Here is a 17,289-nt window from a genome sequence, read left to right on the forward strand (position 1 = left end):
AAATAAATTACTAATGGTGATGTAATGGCTTGTTACAGAAAGAGCCTACAGGACAAAATACCTCACAAACATTCTCATCCTTTCTGGTCTCTTTTCAGCGAGGCCCTTTCTCATGCCTCACCCGTAACACAGCCCCTGGCCGAGCATCTTCTCTTTCCACTCTTGATGTGCTCATTCCTGACTCCACATCTCCTTAGCTGGAAAGACCTACCCTGTTTGCTTTGCCAATGAGCGTGTAACTATTACAATCATTAAAAAAATACTGAAAAATTTCCTAAAGCCAGAATTAGTAAGGGCATCACATACTCCTTTACCCTAGTCACGCAGCACTAAATAAGGTTGGTGTCACCTAATTCATCTTTGTTATGTGTTGCTTTCTGAATGTTCTCAATAATTTGAATACCCATGCATTCTTTTGCCAAATAGATGTCAAGGTGCAGGAATGAATCTTATTTTTTAACCCATCTCAGAAGGCTTAGGACAGTGAGGGCTCATCATGCAAGCTCAATAAATGTTATCTTTGAGAAGCAAGATTCTGAAGTGAAACTGCACTCATCTTTAAAGCCGAAATAGAAAGGAAATGGATAATTTATGAAGTCCTATTTATTCACTGACTTTTCCTTTTTTGTCTGCCAAATGGACTGCATAGCCAATAAGATTATATCAGGTACTTTTAATAAAGTGAGATGCTAAAATTACATGACTAGCATGATTAACTTGGCAATTTGTGATTTTTAATCTCACAAAGGATTTATTAAGTACAGCTAGATACTTATTAACCAACCATCTTTTTAATAGCTACCTACAAAGCCTGAAATTAGTTTGAAAATACTTGCTCATAATCTGCCAGGCTTTCTATTTGTTTGGATGTGTTTTCACAGCAACACTAACTTATGCTGGAACTTTGGATTTATGGTGAATTCTCTTTCACTGTAAGGAAACTGACCAAGAACCAAGGAATGATATTGGAAAAAGTAGACAGTCATCTATTAGTACATTTATAACTCTTATATGCTAGTTAATGCCTTCTAAAGTAGGTAAATATTTTTGCCCAAATTCTTTGCTCACTTGTATTTTGTGATTATGCCTTTGTGAATGCTGTTGCCTTTTTCTAAATTATTCAGATTTCACCATACTAGTCTAACATAATTATCCCCAAATAGATGTGAAATGTCCTCTGAAAGTCTTCATGTGCCATGTTAATACATTTTTGCTTTTACCTCTTATTTGCTTGTGTTCATAATATAATTCTACTAAGTAATAAGATTTTTGAGGTTGGGATTTATATTTTATTTTTCTATCTCTCATAACACTATCATAATATCTGATAATTAATAAACTCTCAAAAATAACTTTAATGAATAAATAAATAAATCTCAATTTGAATCTCCCAAAGACAAGTTCAACAGTCGCCAGGCACCTGGGAGTCATCTTGACCCTCTCTCCACTTCAGTTCCCATGGCCAGTTCTTCAGGAGACCCTCTTGGCATACTTTCCCAGCATCTCTGTAGTCTTTCTAGGGCACTCCATACAAGCTGTGTTATCATCCCAGCTCAGACCCTCCTTACCCTCTCCCATAATTATTTCTCAACCCTGCATTAGATTGGATCATAGAGTCCTATTTAAATCCTTCACTGGCTTCTTAATAGTCTGAGAATAATAGTCCAAATCCTTAACATATTGAAAAATGCCTATAAAATCTGGCATTTGCCTTTTTGCCCACCTCCTCTGGTAGAAGGCTTCACCTGGCTCTCTCAAGTCCATTCACAATGGCCTTCATGTAGGTCCTGGAAGTGCCCATGTTTCTTCTTCCAAGGACCTTTGTGTATCTTCATGGAACTTACCCTCACCTTAGGTATTTTCTCATTTCCTTCAGGGCTTGCCTGAAACCTCATGTCAAGGAAAATTCCCCAGACCCTCCCAACTCGTATAGTATCTTGAAAGTATCCTTTGCAGCAATGCAATATAATTAATCTATTTTACTATGTAGCACATTGTTTAACTCATTCTAGGAGCTTCTCTAAAATATGAGCTCTTTGAGTTATTGGTCAGTATTTATTTTGTTCACCGTTCCCTGTACCCATCAAGGTCTTGCATTTTTGAGGGATCTATAGATATTTTTGAGAAATAAATGAATCAAAAGAGATACTGGATACATAAAAGGAAATAGAAATAAAAAATAAGGTAACAGCAGCTTTAAGTGTAGAAATAAAACCTAATGCCATTGTGACCTTCCATTATATGTATCTCTTTAGAGTCCCTTGACTGAGACTCATCTTTAAGGTTAGTTTTATCTTGTCCTTTCTGTACAGCCTCTCTACTAAAAGGCCTCCTTACGTTTCTCTCTCTCTCTGCATTGGCAGTTGATGGACAGTGGCAGGAGTGGAGTCCGTGGAGCCAGTGCTCGGTGACCTGCTCCAATGGGACCCAGCAGAGAAGCCGGCAGTGTTCTGCAGCCGCTCATGGGGGCTCTGAATGCAGAGGGCCCTGGGCAGAAAGCAGGGAGTGCTACAATCCCGAGTGCACAGGTAAGACCTCAGTACTGACTTAAGGGATGCCTGCCATTTAAAAACTGCGACAGAACCATGCCGGACAGTCGTGGTATAGTTAGATGATTATACATTTCTATTAAGTGAAGCCAGTTATACCCAAACTCATTCTAGTGTATGTCACATCAATAAGGCATCAGAATTCAGGAGAGTCTTAATTTAAATATTGATTAAGCTTTTTGGTTTTTTTTAACCCTCACCTGAGGATATTTTTTCCATTGCTTTTCAGAGAGAGTGGAAGGGGGAGAGAGAGCAACATCGATTGGTTGCCTCCCACACATGCCCTGACCGGGGCTGGGGACTGAGCCTACAGCCAAGGGACGTGCCCTTGGCCAGAATAGAACCCTGGACCCTTCAGTCCGCAGGCCAGTCTAGCCACTGAGCCTAAACGGCTAGGGCTGAACTTGTACTTCTTACGAGTATGGTTCAATGTCCACTTGAAGATCCTGACAAACATATCCATTTCTGTTCATCACAATGCTCTTTAGTTGACCAGCAAGTCAAATACATGAACAACGTTTATGCATGGTGATAGATTCATAAACATTTAACAGACTAAGTAATGGCCCTTAGATTTTAAAATGGCTAAAGCAGTGTGTATTAGACCACTGGCACTGACCGCGACGCATTTCTTTCAGCCAATGGTCAGTGGAACCCGTGGGGTCACTGGAGCGGATGTTCCAAGTCGTGCGACGGTGGCTGGGAACGGAGAATGAGGACCTGCCAGGGCGCGGCGGTGACGGGGCAGCAGTGTGAAGGCGCCGGCGAAGAAGTGAGAAGATGCAGTGAGCAGCGATGTCCTGGTGAGACTCGGCTGAGGTTTTCCCAGTGGAAACGTTTGGTACCTTAAAAAAAAGCATTAAAAATATTGTCGTTGGTTAAGAGCGGTACTTCCTCCATTGAAGGATTGCTAACGATAAGTGACAATTTACTTGTTTCCATAATGTAGAGTTTCCTCTGTTTATGTGCCATAGACTATTCTATAGGCTTTTAAATCATTTGCTGCAAAATAACATTGAAAATGTGATAATGCAAAGGTAGCCATAATGAACAATAATATGGCTAGATATGATTTTAACTAGTTTGGATTATTGCATTTTCACAACTTTTAAAAAATTGATTTAAAAAGAGAGACGAAGAGAAGCATAGAGAGAAACGTTAATGTGAGAGAGAAATATCGATTGATTGCCTCCTGTACACGCCCCAGTTGGGGATCGAACCTGAAACCTCTTGGTGTATGGGATAGTGCTCCAGCCAACTGAGCTACCCAGCCAGGGCTTTCGCTGTTTTTACAAAATATTTGTTTACTGAGAACACAAAACAAATTGCATTAGATTATTTATGGTAGAAATATAAAGGCATAAGTATTAGATAGCTAAGTGAGAAAATAAAGAGATGATGTTGAAATTCAGACGCTGGTAAATGCTGCTGTTAATTCATCCTGATACATGACCTTGGACATCCCTGTTTACTTGCCTTTGCCCCATTTTCCATTGTAAAAGGAAATTCCTATGAGGAACATATTTTAAAATGAAAGTATAAGGTCTTAATTCATAGTGAAATAATGGAAGTGTTGCTACATTAAAGGATTTGACATGTAAACATAAAAAAAAGAAAGGTCAGAAATTGCCCAAATTATACATCAGGTGCAGGGTTGGGCAAAAGTAGGTTTACTGTTGCGAGTATGTGAAATATAGTTTATTTTAAAACACTATTGAGAACAAAGACTACTTCTTAATTGTGTGTACTTTTCATAAAATATTATTGACATACTGAGTGAGGTTTTAATAAGTGAAAATTAGGATTTTAGAATGATATCATAGGCAACATTGTTATAACATGCTAGAAAAGATGATAGGATGGAACTTTAAAATATCACAGCTATGCAGGAAGGAAAGTGCTGAATTTAGAGAACTCTGAAGACCCAGCTGAAGTCCTGTTGCTGCTAGTGACTGTAGGGAAGCTCGCTGATCTCACTGGCTCCCTGGTTCCTAGTGAGGATCGTGAGAGCAGCTGTTCTAGGTTCTTTTTTCAGTTCAGAAAATTATGAATTTATGTCTCCAATATAACTATTTCAATTTAGAAAAACCAAGGAATTCTTAGAGCTATCTAGAGTTCAAAACTTTGTATTTCTCATTACGTAGAATTTTAATGACCTCTAGTTCAACTCTAATACCGACAGAAACTGGACTCTAAGAGCAACAATGTCAGTAGATGTTTTTAGAGCTTACCAAAGACCTAAAATTAGTTTTGTTAATTTTTAAGGCCATAGGAATTTGGAATGATAAGAAGTAGCCAGCATGCAGGGTTTGGTTGAGAAGGATACCTATGCAGATTAGCGCTGTGAAATTGCTCCTGTGCTGTGTAAGAATTAAGAAGCATTATACAAAAACATTTGTTTTGCTCAGGGAGAAATGCTGTTAGAACAGTAGGCATGGTTTAAATAGGTCCCTTTTAATATTTGAAGTTACCTAAACTAGTCTGAGCATGCCAGGGTTCTTAACTGGGCTTGTAAAACTGTCTTTCACCTGTAGTTAGAGGTAAGATGGTGCTGCTGAAATCAAATTTAAAAGATTGCCACCTGCTGTTTAGAGACCATTTTACATACCTATTTAGAAAGAAGATACTATACCTTATGTGCTAGGTTTGTTTGCTGGCTTTTATGATTTAAGGAAGGTTGAAAAATTATCATCAAAAATGGTAAAAACTTTTTATATTATATGTATTCTGTTTTATCACAGGGGTTGACAAAAGTAGGTTTACAGTTGTTCGTATGGAAAAAGATATGCAGGTTGTGATTATTACAATAGCTTTATTCACTCTTGTGTTTCATGCACTCACACCTGCAAACCTACTTTTGCAAACCCCTGCATATTTGATACTAACTTTCACATTTTTATTTTACTCTTTTCAATAATATGATTTGAAATCATATTATATATGGAGCAATATAATGGCTCCAAATTCACACATTGACAATATAAACTGAAAAAAACTTTTGAATTATTTTAACAGTTACTAAGACATTTTTCTCCTTTTATCAATGACAAAACTGCAACAAATGTTTCTTTTTAAATAATATATTTTTTAAGTACTATTTTTAGTGCTATGTATTCTTAATTTTTCTTCAGGTTGCTGAGAACAACTACTATTTATTTTATACTTCACTTAGTTTGGATGCAAAACAATCAAGTTTGCTAAGAAACCCTCAGTTGTCAGGAAAAAGAAATATACTCAAATCTTTGGATAATTAATGAAAATAATGATTAATCGCCTGGATTTAATCAAAAGCTGTTATGGTGTCTACTAAAAAATGGAAAATAAATTTTCCATTAAGATCAGGATATTCCTTCACTGGTAAATAGATAAAATAAAAGTAACAAAAAGAGCAGTACAGCATAGGATATTTAGTCAGTAATATTATACTATGTATGTGCCAGGTGGGTACTGGGCATATCAGGGGAACATTTTGTAAAGAATATGATTGTCTAAGCACTATGTTATACACCTGAAACTAATATAAAATAATATTGAATGTAAACTGTAATTGAAAAAAAAATTGAAACATTTTAAGTAAAATAAAAAAAGAAGAGCATCGCTGACCAAAAATAAGTTATTGCTTTTGTTTTCATAGGAAAAGAGAATTAGCCCTAGCTGGTTTAGCTCAGTGGTTAGAGCATCGGCCCACGAAATAAAGGGTTGTGAGTTCGATTCTGATCAAGGGCACGTAACTTTGTTTCAGGCTCGATCCCTGGCCCTGGTAGGAGTGCGTGCGGGAGGCAACCAATCCATGTGTCTCTCTCACAGCAATGTTTCTTTTTCTGTCTCTGCCCCCGCTTCAACTCTCTAAAAAAATCAATCGAAAAAAGATCCTCAGGTGAGGATTGCCCCTCCAAAAAACAGAAAAGAAAATAAGATGATCTCAATCTCATGCTACACCCCAGATGAGGTTGAAATAGTAGAAAAGTAAAGAATAGCTCCTATGATTTTGTTACATTGCCACACTGTGAAACATACTAAGTGTAGTCCTCTGTCTGTTTCTTTGTTTTCCAACATTTCCCGGGTTAGTATCAGTGAGAAAGCAGATGCCCTGCTGGATTGGCTTTTGAAAGCTTTCAGGCTTGGGGAGCTCCTTGCTCTGTTCACGGGGAAGGGGCTTGCTATTCCTATAGCTCCGATTCCAAGATCCGTGACTCCTCAGTCATTATTGCTAAGTGGGAACCTACCTTTCACAGGGGTGTGTTAAACTTACTTTATACGTGAAATGTCCGTTTTGGAGTCGCAGTTGCTTTATTTGCAAATGGTGAGTGAACCTGCAGACTGAGTGTTCTGAGAAGTTGTGAAGTAAGATAGGCGTGTCGCACACAGGTATGTGACGTTGGGACGTGGTGTCAGGGGTGAGGAAGATGCCTTGGCTCATGTTGACTTACTTTCTCCTCAGCTTCCAGTTGGTGAATTAATCTCTATTGATAGAGTATTTTGTCATTGTTAGAGACAAGTTTAACAAGTTAATAAGCCAAACTTCTAAATTGTGTGGACCACTGCATTTTTAAGGCTAAACATAATCATTATTAGAAAACCAGACATGTGGTGTAAAATTTACATTTCCTTTTTTAAATTATGTTTTAATTTTTTCAATTAGAGTTCACAGTCAACACTATTTTGTATTAGTTTCAGATGTGCAACATAATGATTAGGCAATCATATACTTGACAAAGTGTTTCTACATTTCTAAAGAGAAAAACAAATACTACTCTACTATTTTATACTGAAATATTCACATACAAGTTGAAACCTGCTTTATTTTTTTTTTCATTTAAACTACAAGGTTATCACTAATAGTAATTTTTAAAAGCTTCTAATCCATTAGAATTTCTATTATATTTTCTGCTATCAGATGTTATGTGTATACCCTATTAGGAATTATATTATTTCATGTTTCGTTTCAGGCAAGTGTTTGCACTGAATATTTTTGGGCAGAGCAAATAATCTCACACTGGAACGTACATAGCAATTGTTCACCTAAAGCCAACCACTGAGTTCAGTGTTGACAGTAGGTGACACTAGGTATTGACTTCTTTCATCTTAAATGTTCTATTTGTTCTTCCTACGTAATCGCAGATGCATTCTGAAAAGTAGGGAAATAAATTAGAACTTGAAGATACCTCATAGGAGAGAGGCATCACCTAGCGCTTAATAAATGCCTAAGAAAGCAGCCTCTCCTTCTGGAAAGCATGGGTTGTATTACCTACTCCAGTCTACAAGTTCTGCAACAAATCAGCTAAATTTCTCAGGTAGAACTAAGGAAGAATCACTGAGCTCTAAAATAATGAATGAGTACCCCAGATAGTACTATATGTACGTTATTTAAACCTGTTGCTATGGAGATAATTATTACCATAATTTGTCTTATCAGATTGCTCATCAGATGAGACTGAGAAAACTCTCACAGCTTCTGCCACTGCAGAAACTTAAAAAGCAATTTCTTGTAATCTTATATTATCCTACCTTGTCCAATTTAGAATATTTGACAACACGCTGATCATTCTCAAATTGAAATAGAAAACGTAAGCAGCACTTTCCACATTTTTTTTCCTTTCATCCCACATTGTTTTTATAGTAAAAATAAACATATTTTAGAAACCATTTAATTATTTTTAAAATAATGAAAATAATGCAATTAGTAAAACTCCTTTTTGGTGTGTGTGTTTTTTTGGTTTTTTTTAATACTCACCTGAGGATACGTTTTTATTGATTTGAGAAAGAGAGAGATTGATGGGTTGCCTCCAGTATGTTCTCTGACCAGAGATCGAACCCACAACCTAGGTATGTGCCCTGACCAGGAATCAAACCTGCAACCTTTTGGTGTATGAGAAAACATTCCAGTCAACTGAGCCACCAGGCTAGGGTGTAAAACTCCTTTTTGGATTCAATATTTAACAATATAAGACCTTGACATTTCTCTTCCTGCTTATCCTGTAAATGACCCTAATATCTTGCCCCTGGTACTCTTTGGTCTCCCCCCCCCCCCCATTAGCTATCACCTGTGTGAGAAGCACCCACAGATCTGCATCTTTATGCCTAATCTCTTCCAAATGCCTGGTAGACCTTTCCAGCTGGGGTATCAAATCCGACCCCGGGTCACCAGGAGAGCTTTTCTCTCTGATGGCCAATCGTCTGTCATCTGAAGTAATTTCTCCTTCTTACCAGTTCCTGGGCTGGCACGGGATTCCACCTCCATCAAGTCGCCCTCAGTGGCCCTGCTTTCTCTCCCCCATCCCACCTCCTACTGGGGGGGGGGAGGGGCAGTGCAGCAAAGAGCCCAGGGCATGGAGTCAAAGAAGGCTTGGCTTTGGGCCTCCACGTCCTCACATATAAAGCGGAGACAATAATATGTACCTGGGGGGATCATTTCATGGATGAAGTGGTAAAATACTGTAACTAATTAGAACTTTTAAATGGCAGCCCAGGTCCTCTTTGTCCATTTACCCATATAATCAGAACAACCACCTTTTCTGATCTCTTCCACACACAGGGTCATCTGAGCATTCTTCCCGTTCATGGCCTTAGTCATGTGACTCACTTGCTCAAAAAAACCTCCAGAGCTTCTTATTAATTGCCCAAGTTAATGCATACTGGGACCCCTGGGACTCTAGAATTCCCATCTATCAGCTCATTAGCTTTCCAAGGTCATCATATATGTATGATTTCTCTCCTTACACTGTTGCGTGCAGTCTGCTCACCTGGACTCACTCGACTCTCACACTCTACTCTCACCTTCACCTGCCGGAGTGGGAGCATCTTGGGAGCTCAGTCCATTAAAAGACGTCCCCTGCCTTAACCATTCCTCTTTCTCTCAAACTCACAAGAGTGCTCTGTCTCCTCCGAGCCCCTATAAACTTTGCTTTGTGCTTCTCTTTTGATATATTGTTGTTATATTGCATTATTATACGGATTACTATACCTCTTAGCTAGATTTCGTGCTCGTTGCAAATGACTTGTGTGTATTTTTCCTCCCTAATCCGCTACCCTGCACTGAACCTCGCTGCATATTGTAGGCCATTAGATACCTGCCCTTTTGAATGTTTTATTCTATTTCGTAAATGCTGTGACTGGACTAATGAAATCATTTGTACGAAGGCATATGACTTAAAGTTTCGAAATGACTGATAGTAACGCCTTACTTTTTATAATTTTTTACGCTTTCAAAATGCTGTTAGTTTACTGAATTAGCATTTCAGTGACATTTTTAACACATATTATTTTTATTTTGTTGTTACAATTAGAAATTAATCATTGAGATGTTGGAAGTAAGAAAAATACGTAAAGTTTTTGTAGAAAGTTTCTCCATTTCCTCAAATCTCAGCCCAGTTCATTCTTTTAGGCCAGAGCTCCTCAAGGCACTCTTGTAGCCACCTGTCAGGCTAGAATTGGGCCCAGGTGTGCCCAAATAGAGGCTCCTAAGTCTCAGGGCAGTTGGCAAGACCGGGCTGTGGCCAGTGCCCCCAGCTAGGAGGAGCCTTGCCAGTTACTGTAGTGTGCCTCCAAATGTCATTTTCTACATGTGCCATAACCTGGAGGAGGTATGAAGCACCACTATTCTATACAGTTCCTAAGATAACATAAAAAGGCAAGTTAACACAATTCTCCAGCAAAGACCTCACCAACGTAAAATTTGGCCTCACTGAAAGTGATGGTTATAGTTAGAGTATTCTTCGCAGTTAAAGGTAGATGTCTATTTTTATTATTATTAACAGGTTAGAACTAGAGTGACCTTGTGTGCTGAGTTGAAATACAGAATTTAAAAAATAATAGTTCAGAACTTTGGAGGGGGAATGTATATATATAAAACACAGCCTGGACCAAGTACTCAAACAGGCAACCTGCAGTGCACATTGTTTGCTAATGAATTTAAAGTTCATGCTGACTTCCAGACTAGAAACAAATGTCTCCAAAATATATAAATACCCTGTTTAATATACAGCAAATACTTAGAGACCATGTAACAGTCTCTGAGATTGGACTGAGAGAGGTGTTTGACATAGGCCCACCACCTACTCGCTGAGTGATTTCTCTCTGCCTTGGTTTCCTCATATTCAAAATGAGGATAATAATTTCATCCACTTTATCAGGTTATTATGAGAAATTAGGTGAATTAAAATATGTAATTACATACTTTTTATTTTTAGTTAGAAGAGCCCCTAAGTCATAGTGATAAGTAAATATTGCTGTTATAATTGTATGTCCTTTCAACTTGAGACTGATAAAAAGCATTTTCTCTATGAGGAAGGCTGTTATGAAATACACTCAATAAATACCCTTCTTTTTCCCTCAGACCTTAGCAGCAGCACCATGAATTCTTCACATGAGTAGGTTCAACCGCTGAAATCAGAGCTGTAGGCTGTGTGAGCACGGAGACTGGATCTATCTCGTTTACCTCTGCATCCCCCAGCTCAGGGAATTCCCAAAACATAAGATTTAATGAATGACCAGCAGGTGAAATTTGAAATGTGGGGTCATGCATAGTGCTTTTTAAATTTTTGGATGCCAGCTCTACACTTTAGAATCAATTTCTCTTTAATGCTGAAATTCTAGCATCAGGGGTGAAAACTAATTTTCCACATCAAATTGATTTAGGCCCTGTATAATTTTTGCTATTTTTAAGAGACAGAAAATCAGTTTGAGTAGACAGATTAACAGCAAATCACTAGGTAATTGCTACCTTGTTTTAAGGGAGCATACTAACTACATACTTGTGGCTTCAAGTACAGTTGTATCTTACAAATGGGTTTTTTATGTCTTTTGCACTCGTGGTAGCAAACGCTGGGATCTTTCAGCTGATTACCAGAGTTGCTGTTCCATTTTCCTAAAGTGTAAAAAACAAGAGCCCTACATATTGCTGCACAATAATATGTTTTTATTTTGAGCCCAGAGAGTCGCCTGAGCTAATTATGTATTTTCTAATTTACAAAATACACATAGGTAGCATTAAACAGAAAAAAAAAATAACCCAAATATCTACCTCTAGCTTATGTTTCCCTCCTGAGCTTTAGTTCCACACACAAGCTGACTTCTTGGTAATACCGAGATGTGTTCAAATATCTCAGACTCAAAAGTATTTTCAGAGTGTTCTTTCCCAAGTCAGAGCCTCATCGCATGCTGTAACTCGGAGTGTAGCACTCCAGACATGCTCCCTGGGAGCCTGACTTTCATCTTTTTTTCTCTCTCCTCACCTCCTACATGCAGTTATGGAGCAGAGCCGATACCACCCACTAACTAGATCTTGAATCCCAGCACTTTACATTGCCAGTTCCCATGATTGCACGCCCTTTCCCCAGTCACACCATTCAGATCGTCACAGGCCTCCCTGCCTTCTGTCTCACTTTGCTTCAATCCATTCTCCAAACTGCAAGGCTACCATTCAAAATATTATAATAAATTTCCCTTGCCCTTAAATTCGGACACCCAGTTTATCTCATCACTTATCACCCCTCTCCCTCCCACCTCTACGCATCCCCAACTCTGTGCTCCAGCCGTTCTGGAATGTTCCCAGTTTCTTGGATCTCCCATGTGCTCCTTGCCCCCTGGGGCTTCCCACCTGTGATCCCCAAGGCACACTTCCCTCTTGCTTAACCGCCAACTGCTGCTTGTCCTTCACACCTCAGCCTGGACGTCTGCTGCCATGCTCTCCAAGGACATGCTGTCCCCTGAAGGACTCCTCGCGGCAGCCAGGGCGCCTCAGGTCACAGTGGGCATTCAGTATTGTGTTTTCTTCACTGTCTATCTCTCTTACCATCTTGGGAGTTGAGAGACCCCAACTCTTCTCTTTCATTCTTTTTATGTGTAGTATTTAACAAGGTGACTAGAACATTATGGGAGCTCAGTAAGTATCTGTAGAATGAATGAATTCCATAAGTGGCCCTAAGGAGAGATGCCGCTGGGGACTTCAGAAATGTAGGATGGAAGAAAATAATTTTTTATTTTGATATCTAAGATGATTTGCTTTTGGTATGAGCATAAATAGACCTATTTTCCCAAGTAACTTTTAAAGATAATAGTCTTCAAAGTATGCCAAATCACCTTTGATGAAATATTTAAAGCAGCTATGGGATTTCACATGCCTACTAAAAAGCTGAAAATCCTGAACCAACTTGCAAGTGTGAATCTATGATTCCCTGTCATCTTTTTTATCCTTTGTTTACTAAGTTTCTGTCAATAAGAGCCAAAATAAATCCAAGGCTTCCTGAATTTACAGTGAAGAAAAAAAGTTTGTTGACCTCCCTCGGTTTAAAAAATTATTGTGATTTTTTTTTTTTTTTGGTGGGAGTGGTTTGTTTCAGGTGGACCGTACTGATTGTCACTAGGTAAGTGGGAATTGATAACTGAGTGTTGTGGTCAGAAAAAGAACTACTATTGGTTTTGTGAGTTCTCTGAGTTCCATGAACTATATTTAGTGCCGTGGTTGGAAAATGAACTATTTAATCAGCTTCCACCTTACTTAGGATGTATGCCGATCACATGAGGGGATTCTAAACAGGGTCCCACGGACTTTTACCAAATCAGACACACCCAATAAGGTCAACTTTTGTCAACACCCAGTACCCTGGAAGCCTAGATGGACTAATTTTTAGGAAAACTGTAGTCACTAACCTCTGTCTCTTATGGCTCCTAAGTGGACATCACTACCTACAGCAGGCCTATTAAACACACACACTGCACATACCGGCCTCATTACCGAGTTATCCTCCTTCCCTGTCATCTTCCATAGTGGGGGTGATTAAAAAATAGAACTTTTGAAAGTATTTGGTAATTTGGGGCTAAAAGTATTTGGTAATTTTTGGTTTAAAAGTGTATGTATATAATGAATGCTAGACTTGTAAGTGTTACATGCTCCAGAAGTGAAACAAAACAGAAGATCACTATCTTCTTGGTGCTCATATTCTAGCAGGAGAAGGCAAGTTAATAATAATAATAAATATGCTAGAAAAATGTGTGGGAGTTATAAGGTGGCAAGTGTTTGGAAGAATAATAAAGCAGAGGAAGATGTGGGAGAGTTTGAGGGGCAATCAGAAAATCCCTAAGATGGTGCCCGGCCGGGCGTGGCTCAGCGGTTGAGCGTCGACCTAGGATCCAGGTGATCGGGGTTCGATTCCCGGTCAGGGCACATGCCCGGGTTGTGGGCTCGATCGATGACTCTCTCATCATTGATGTTTCTATCTCTCTCTCTTCCTCTCCTTTCCTCTCTCTGAAATCAATAAAAATATGTTAAAAAAAAAAAAAAGGAAAGAAAGAAAATCCCTAAGATGGTGAAATTAAATAAAATGTAAGGCAGTAAAGAAATGAGGCATGCACAGGTTCGAGGAGAAGGAGAGATCCTGGGCGGAAAGAACAGGTGCACAAGCTCTGAGGTGAGAGCCTAGTTAGAGAAGCACCAAGGGGCCAGTGCGGCTGAGGAGGGGGCAGCGAGAGTGGAGATGGTGGGAACTGAGGCAAGGGGCCAGAGTGAAGGGCCTTGTAACTGGGGCTAGTGTAATCACTAAACGTTGTACTTACATGAAAACATTTTATTTTTTCCCGAGTGGTATACCTTTAAAACAAATTCTAGCACTGACACATATTTCTAAGACACAGTTAAGTCACTGCTAAAGCCCTCCTTGATTTTGAACCTTACAGCTTCAGCTGCAGACCTAGTCAACATTTCACCCTGTTGGCCCACCCGTGCCATCTAGTGGTGAAAGCTCGCAATTACCGGATTTTCTGACCACACAGTCCACCGTGGGGGAGGGGCGTTGCCAAGAGTAGTGTTTTCAGAATAACAATAGGTGCGAAAAGCTTTCTGAAACCACTACTGGGAAATAAGCCTGGGGTGCAGATTGCTTCTTCATTGGTTTATGTGAAGACTAAATCAGAAAAAAAAACAAAACCTGAAAGCTATAGTAAGAAGTTTATGAAATGTATTTCATATTTTATCAACTGAACTAAGGAAAATTTGAGTTTAAACATTGAAAACTGAAAAAAAAAGTGAAACGATCCTGAAAAATTACAAATTAAGAGATAATTAAGAAGATATTGAACAGACGTTTGGATGTATATATGAAAAAAATAATTTAGTATTACAGTAATATTAGATTAATAATTGCTATAGATTTTAAAACAAGCTAGTTGTTTTATATAGAATTCAATTATGTAATAAATTGTGCATAATGTATTTTGTGAGTTTTAACATGTTTTCTAATTTTCCTTTTTTAAATATTTTATAGTAGTTTTGGTTGACTTTCACACAATTATCTATTACAGTGTTTTTCAACACTGTAGCTATTAAGATTTAAATTTATATTAGTTAAATGAAATTTAAAATTCAATTCTCAGTCTTACTAGCCACATCTCAAGTGCCCAATAGCCACATTTGGCTAGTGGCTACATTATTGGACAGTGAAAGTAGAGCATTCTCATCATTAAAGATGCAGAAAGTTCCAGTGCTGGTCTGTTGTGTTGTTTCCTCCTAGGTAAAAGTGATTTGTGCAGCAGTGTGTCTTGAACACCTAATATGTGCTAGGTTCCATGGAAGTTCATTACAGCAGTTTAAAAAGAAATAAAGTAAAACATGATGTCTTCTAAAGGGCAAAATTTGGGATTTGGGGAGTTTCGCACACATAACCAGAGCACTTAACCAAATATTTTCAATCAATTGTGAAGAGACCTGTAATACTTGTATATTCAGTGACTAAGGTATTAAGGTAGGCTTCCCAGAGAATATTACCATTTAAGATGTGTTTTAAAGATAAATAAGAGAGAGTATTTTAAGGAGAGAATATAGCTTTTGCAAAATCAGGGAAGTGTAAATTGTGGAATATTTGGAAGATGACAATTCTATGCGGCTGATGCATAGGAGAATAAATATGAACTGTAATTGGAAAGCTAGGTTAGGGCTGATGAGAGGGGCCGTTTTCATCACACTGAGCCTAGTTATCTTAATCCTGTCAGTACTAGGGAACCATGGAAAGGATTTAAGTAGCTAAAGCACTGCATTGGCCTCCTCAGTGGCCTTTCCCTACCTACTGCTCTCCCATCTCTCTTGCCTACGGAAGGAAAACTGATCTTAAAGTTAAAATCAACTCTTGTCAGTCGCTGTTTAGAACCATTCCTTCAGTGGCTACCTATGAGGTGCTCTGTGTGCTAATTTTGACCTGTTTCTCCAGCCCATTCATTATTCCACACTCTTTTCCCTCCAGATCCACTGCCCTGGGTGCCCCCAAGCTCCTTTCTGCTTCCAGGCCTTTGCATATACTATTCCCTCCCCCTGGAGAGCTTACTGCACCTCACACAGCCAGTCTGAATTAAGCATCATTTCCTCCAGGAAGCTTTCTTTGGTTCTTCAGCTTTGATATTGAAAAAGCACCCTGTTCTGTTTGCAGTGCTTATCATAACTGTACACAAGTAATGGTATGTTTGTTTGGCCTCTTCCTCCTCCCAGTAATAGTTCTGGGAGGCAGAGAGTGCTTCTTGAAGACACCATTGGTTCCCCTGGAACAGAGCACATGACAGGTAAATGCTGAATGAACCAGTGAGGTTGCTCCCCTAATTCAAATGGGATAGGGTGAATGCCTGGGGGGGCAGTGGAGGTAGAAGCTTGGTAGTTAAGAAGATGAGAAGGGTGAGATGAAGATCACCCCAGTGGTTCTAGCTATGGTACAGGGTTGGAGGTGTCACTAACAGCATTAGGGAATACAAGGAGAGGAAGCAAGCAGCATTACGGAGAAAAACGGTGGGAGTTAAATTGCATGTAGATTCACTGAGATTTCTTTGAGACAGCCAGTAAAAATTTCCACTCAGTTGTTGGATATGCCAGTCTAAAGCCCAAGGAAGACATCTGAACCAGAGAAACACATGTGTTACCACTACATAACGTGAATTGACTAGCATATTATCTGCAAAGGAAGACATTTCTCCTAGGAAGTCACACTCATGTATATATTAGGTACTTACTATTTTTCGGTCCTTATTTATTTATTGGATATATCTGTATAACCATATATTAATTTATTCATTTATTCCATTTTGAGCAGCTTTTGTGTGCCAGACATGCTGTTAGGTGCAAGATACAGAGAGAAACAAACAAGATCTCAGGCTAGCAGTGGGAACAAACATGAACATATAAATGGCAGTGCTGTGTGAAAAGCACTACAGGTCTGTCTAGAGAAGGGACTAATGTGTTCTTTTTTTTTCAATTCTCACTGGAGGATATTTTTTCCATTGCTTTTCAGAGAGTGGAAGGGAGAGAGAGGGAGAGAGAGAAAATCATCGATGTGAGAGAAACGCATTGATTGGTTGCCTCCAATTGGTTGCCTCCCCCCACCACCTGGGCTGGGGATTGAGCCTGCAGCTGAGGTGGGAGCCCTTTGAGACCCTTCAGTCCCAGGGCTGATGCTCTAACCACGTAGTAGCAACCGGGTAGGGCAGGACTCATGTGCTCTTTCATCTGGGAGAAAGGTGTCAGGTTTAACACTATATAGATAGAGCTTGTTCTTTTATGAATTCTTTGGCTTCCCACTAAAATATTTCTGGTACACATCTGTTATTGATATTCCCTCTAACTTTCTTGCCTCGATAATTAACTTGAGCTTTTGAAAATAACAAGGCCAAAAAATTAAATCAGTTTATTTTTATATGATGTAGTATGATTGTCATTATTGCCCTCGTGTGATGAAGAATTAAAATGTTAATGTATTTTTGCCCTTTC

At 38.9% G+C, this 17,289-nt stretch overlaps 1 protein-coding gene across 3 annotated transcripts in view; it reads left to right on the forward strand.

Annotated features, from left to right (window-relative positions):
- The window catches only part of ADGRB3 (adhesion G protein-coupled receptor B3), a 629,874-nt gene that overhangs the window by 264,402 nt on the left and 348,183 nt on the right, over window positions 1–17,289 (forward strand). For all 3 annotated transcript variants that reach the window (XM_081140889.1, XM_081140888.1, XM_081140890.1), the window contains 2 exons: window positions 2,364–2,528; window positions 3,188–3,352. In XM_081140889.1, the coding sequence (XP_080997015.1) occupies window positions 2,364–2,528; window positions 3,188–3,352 (330 nt within the window). The remainder of the gene's footprint in view (window positions 1–2,363; window positions 2,529–3,187; window positions 3,353–17,289) is intronic.

Source organism: Miniopterus schreibersii (assembly GCF_964146895.1).
Source record: "Miniopterus schreibersii genome assembly, chromosome: 6".
NCBI lineage: Eukaryota > Metazoa > Chordata > Mammalia > Chiroptera > Miniopteridae > Miniopterus > Miniopterus schreibersii.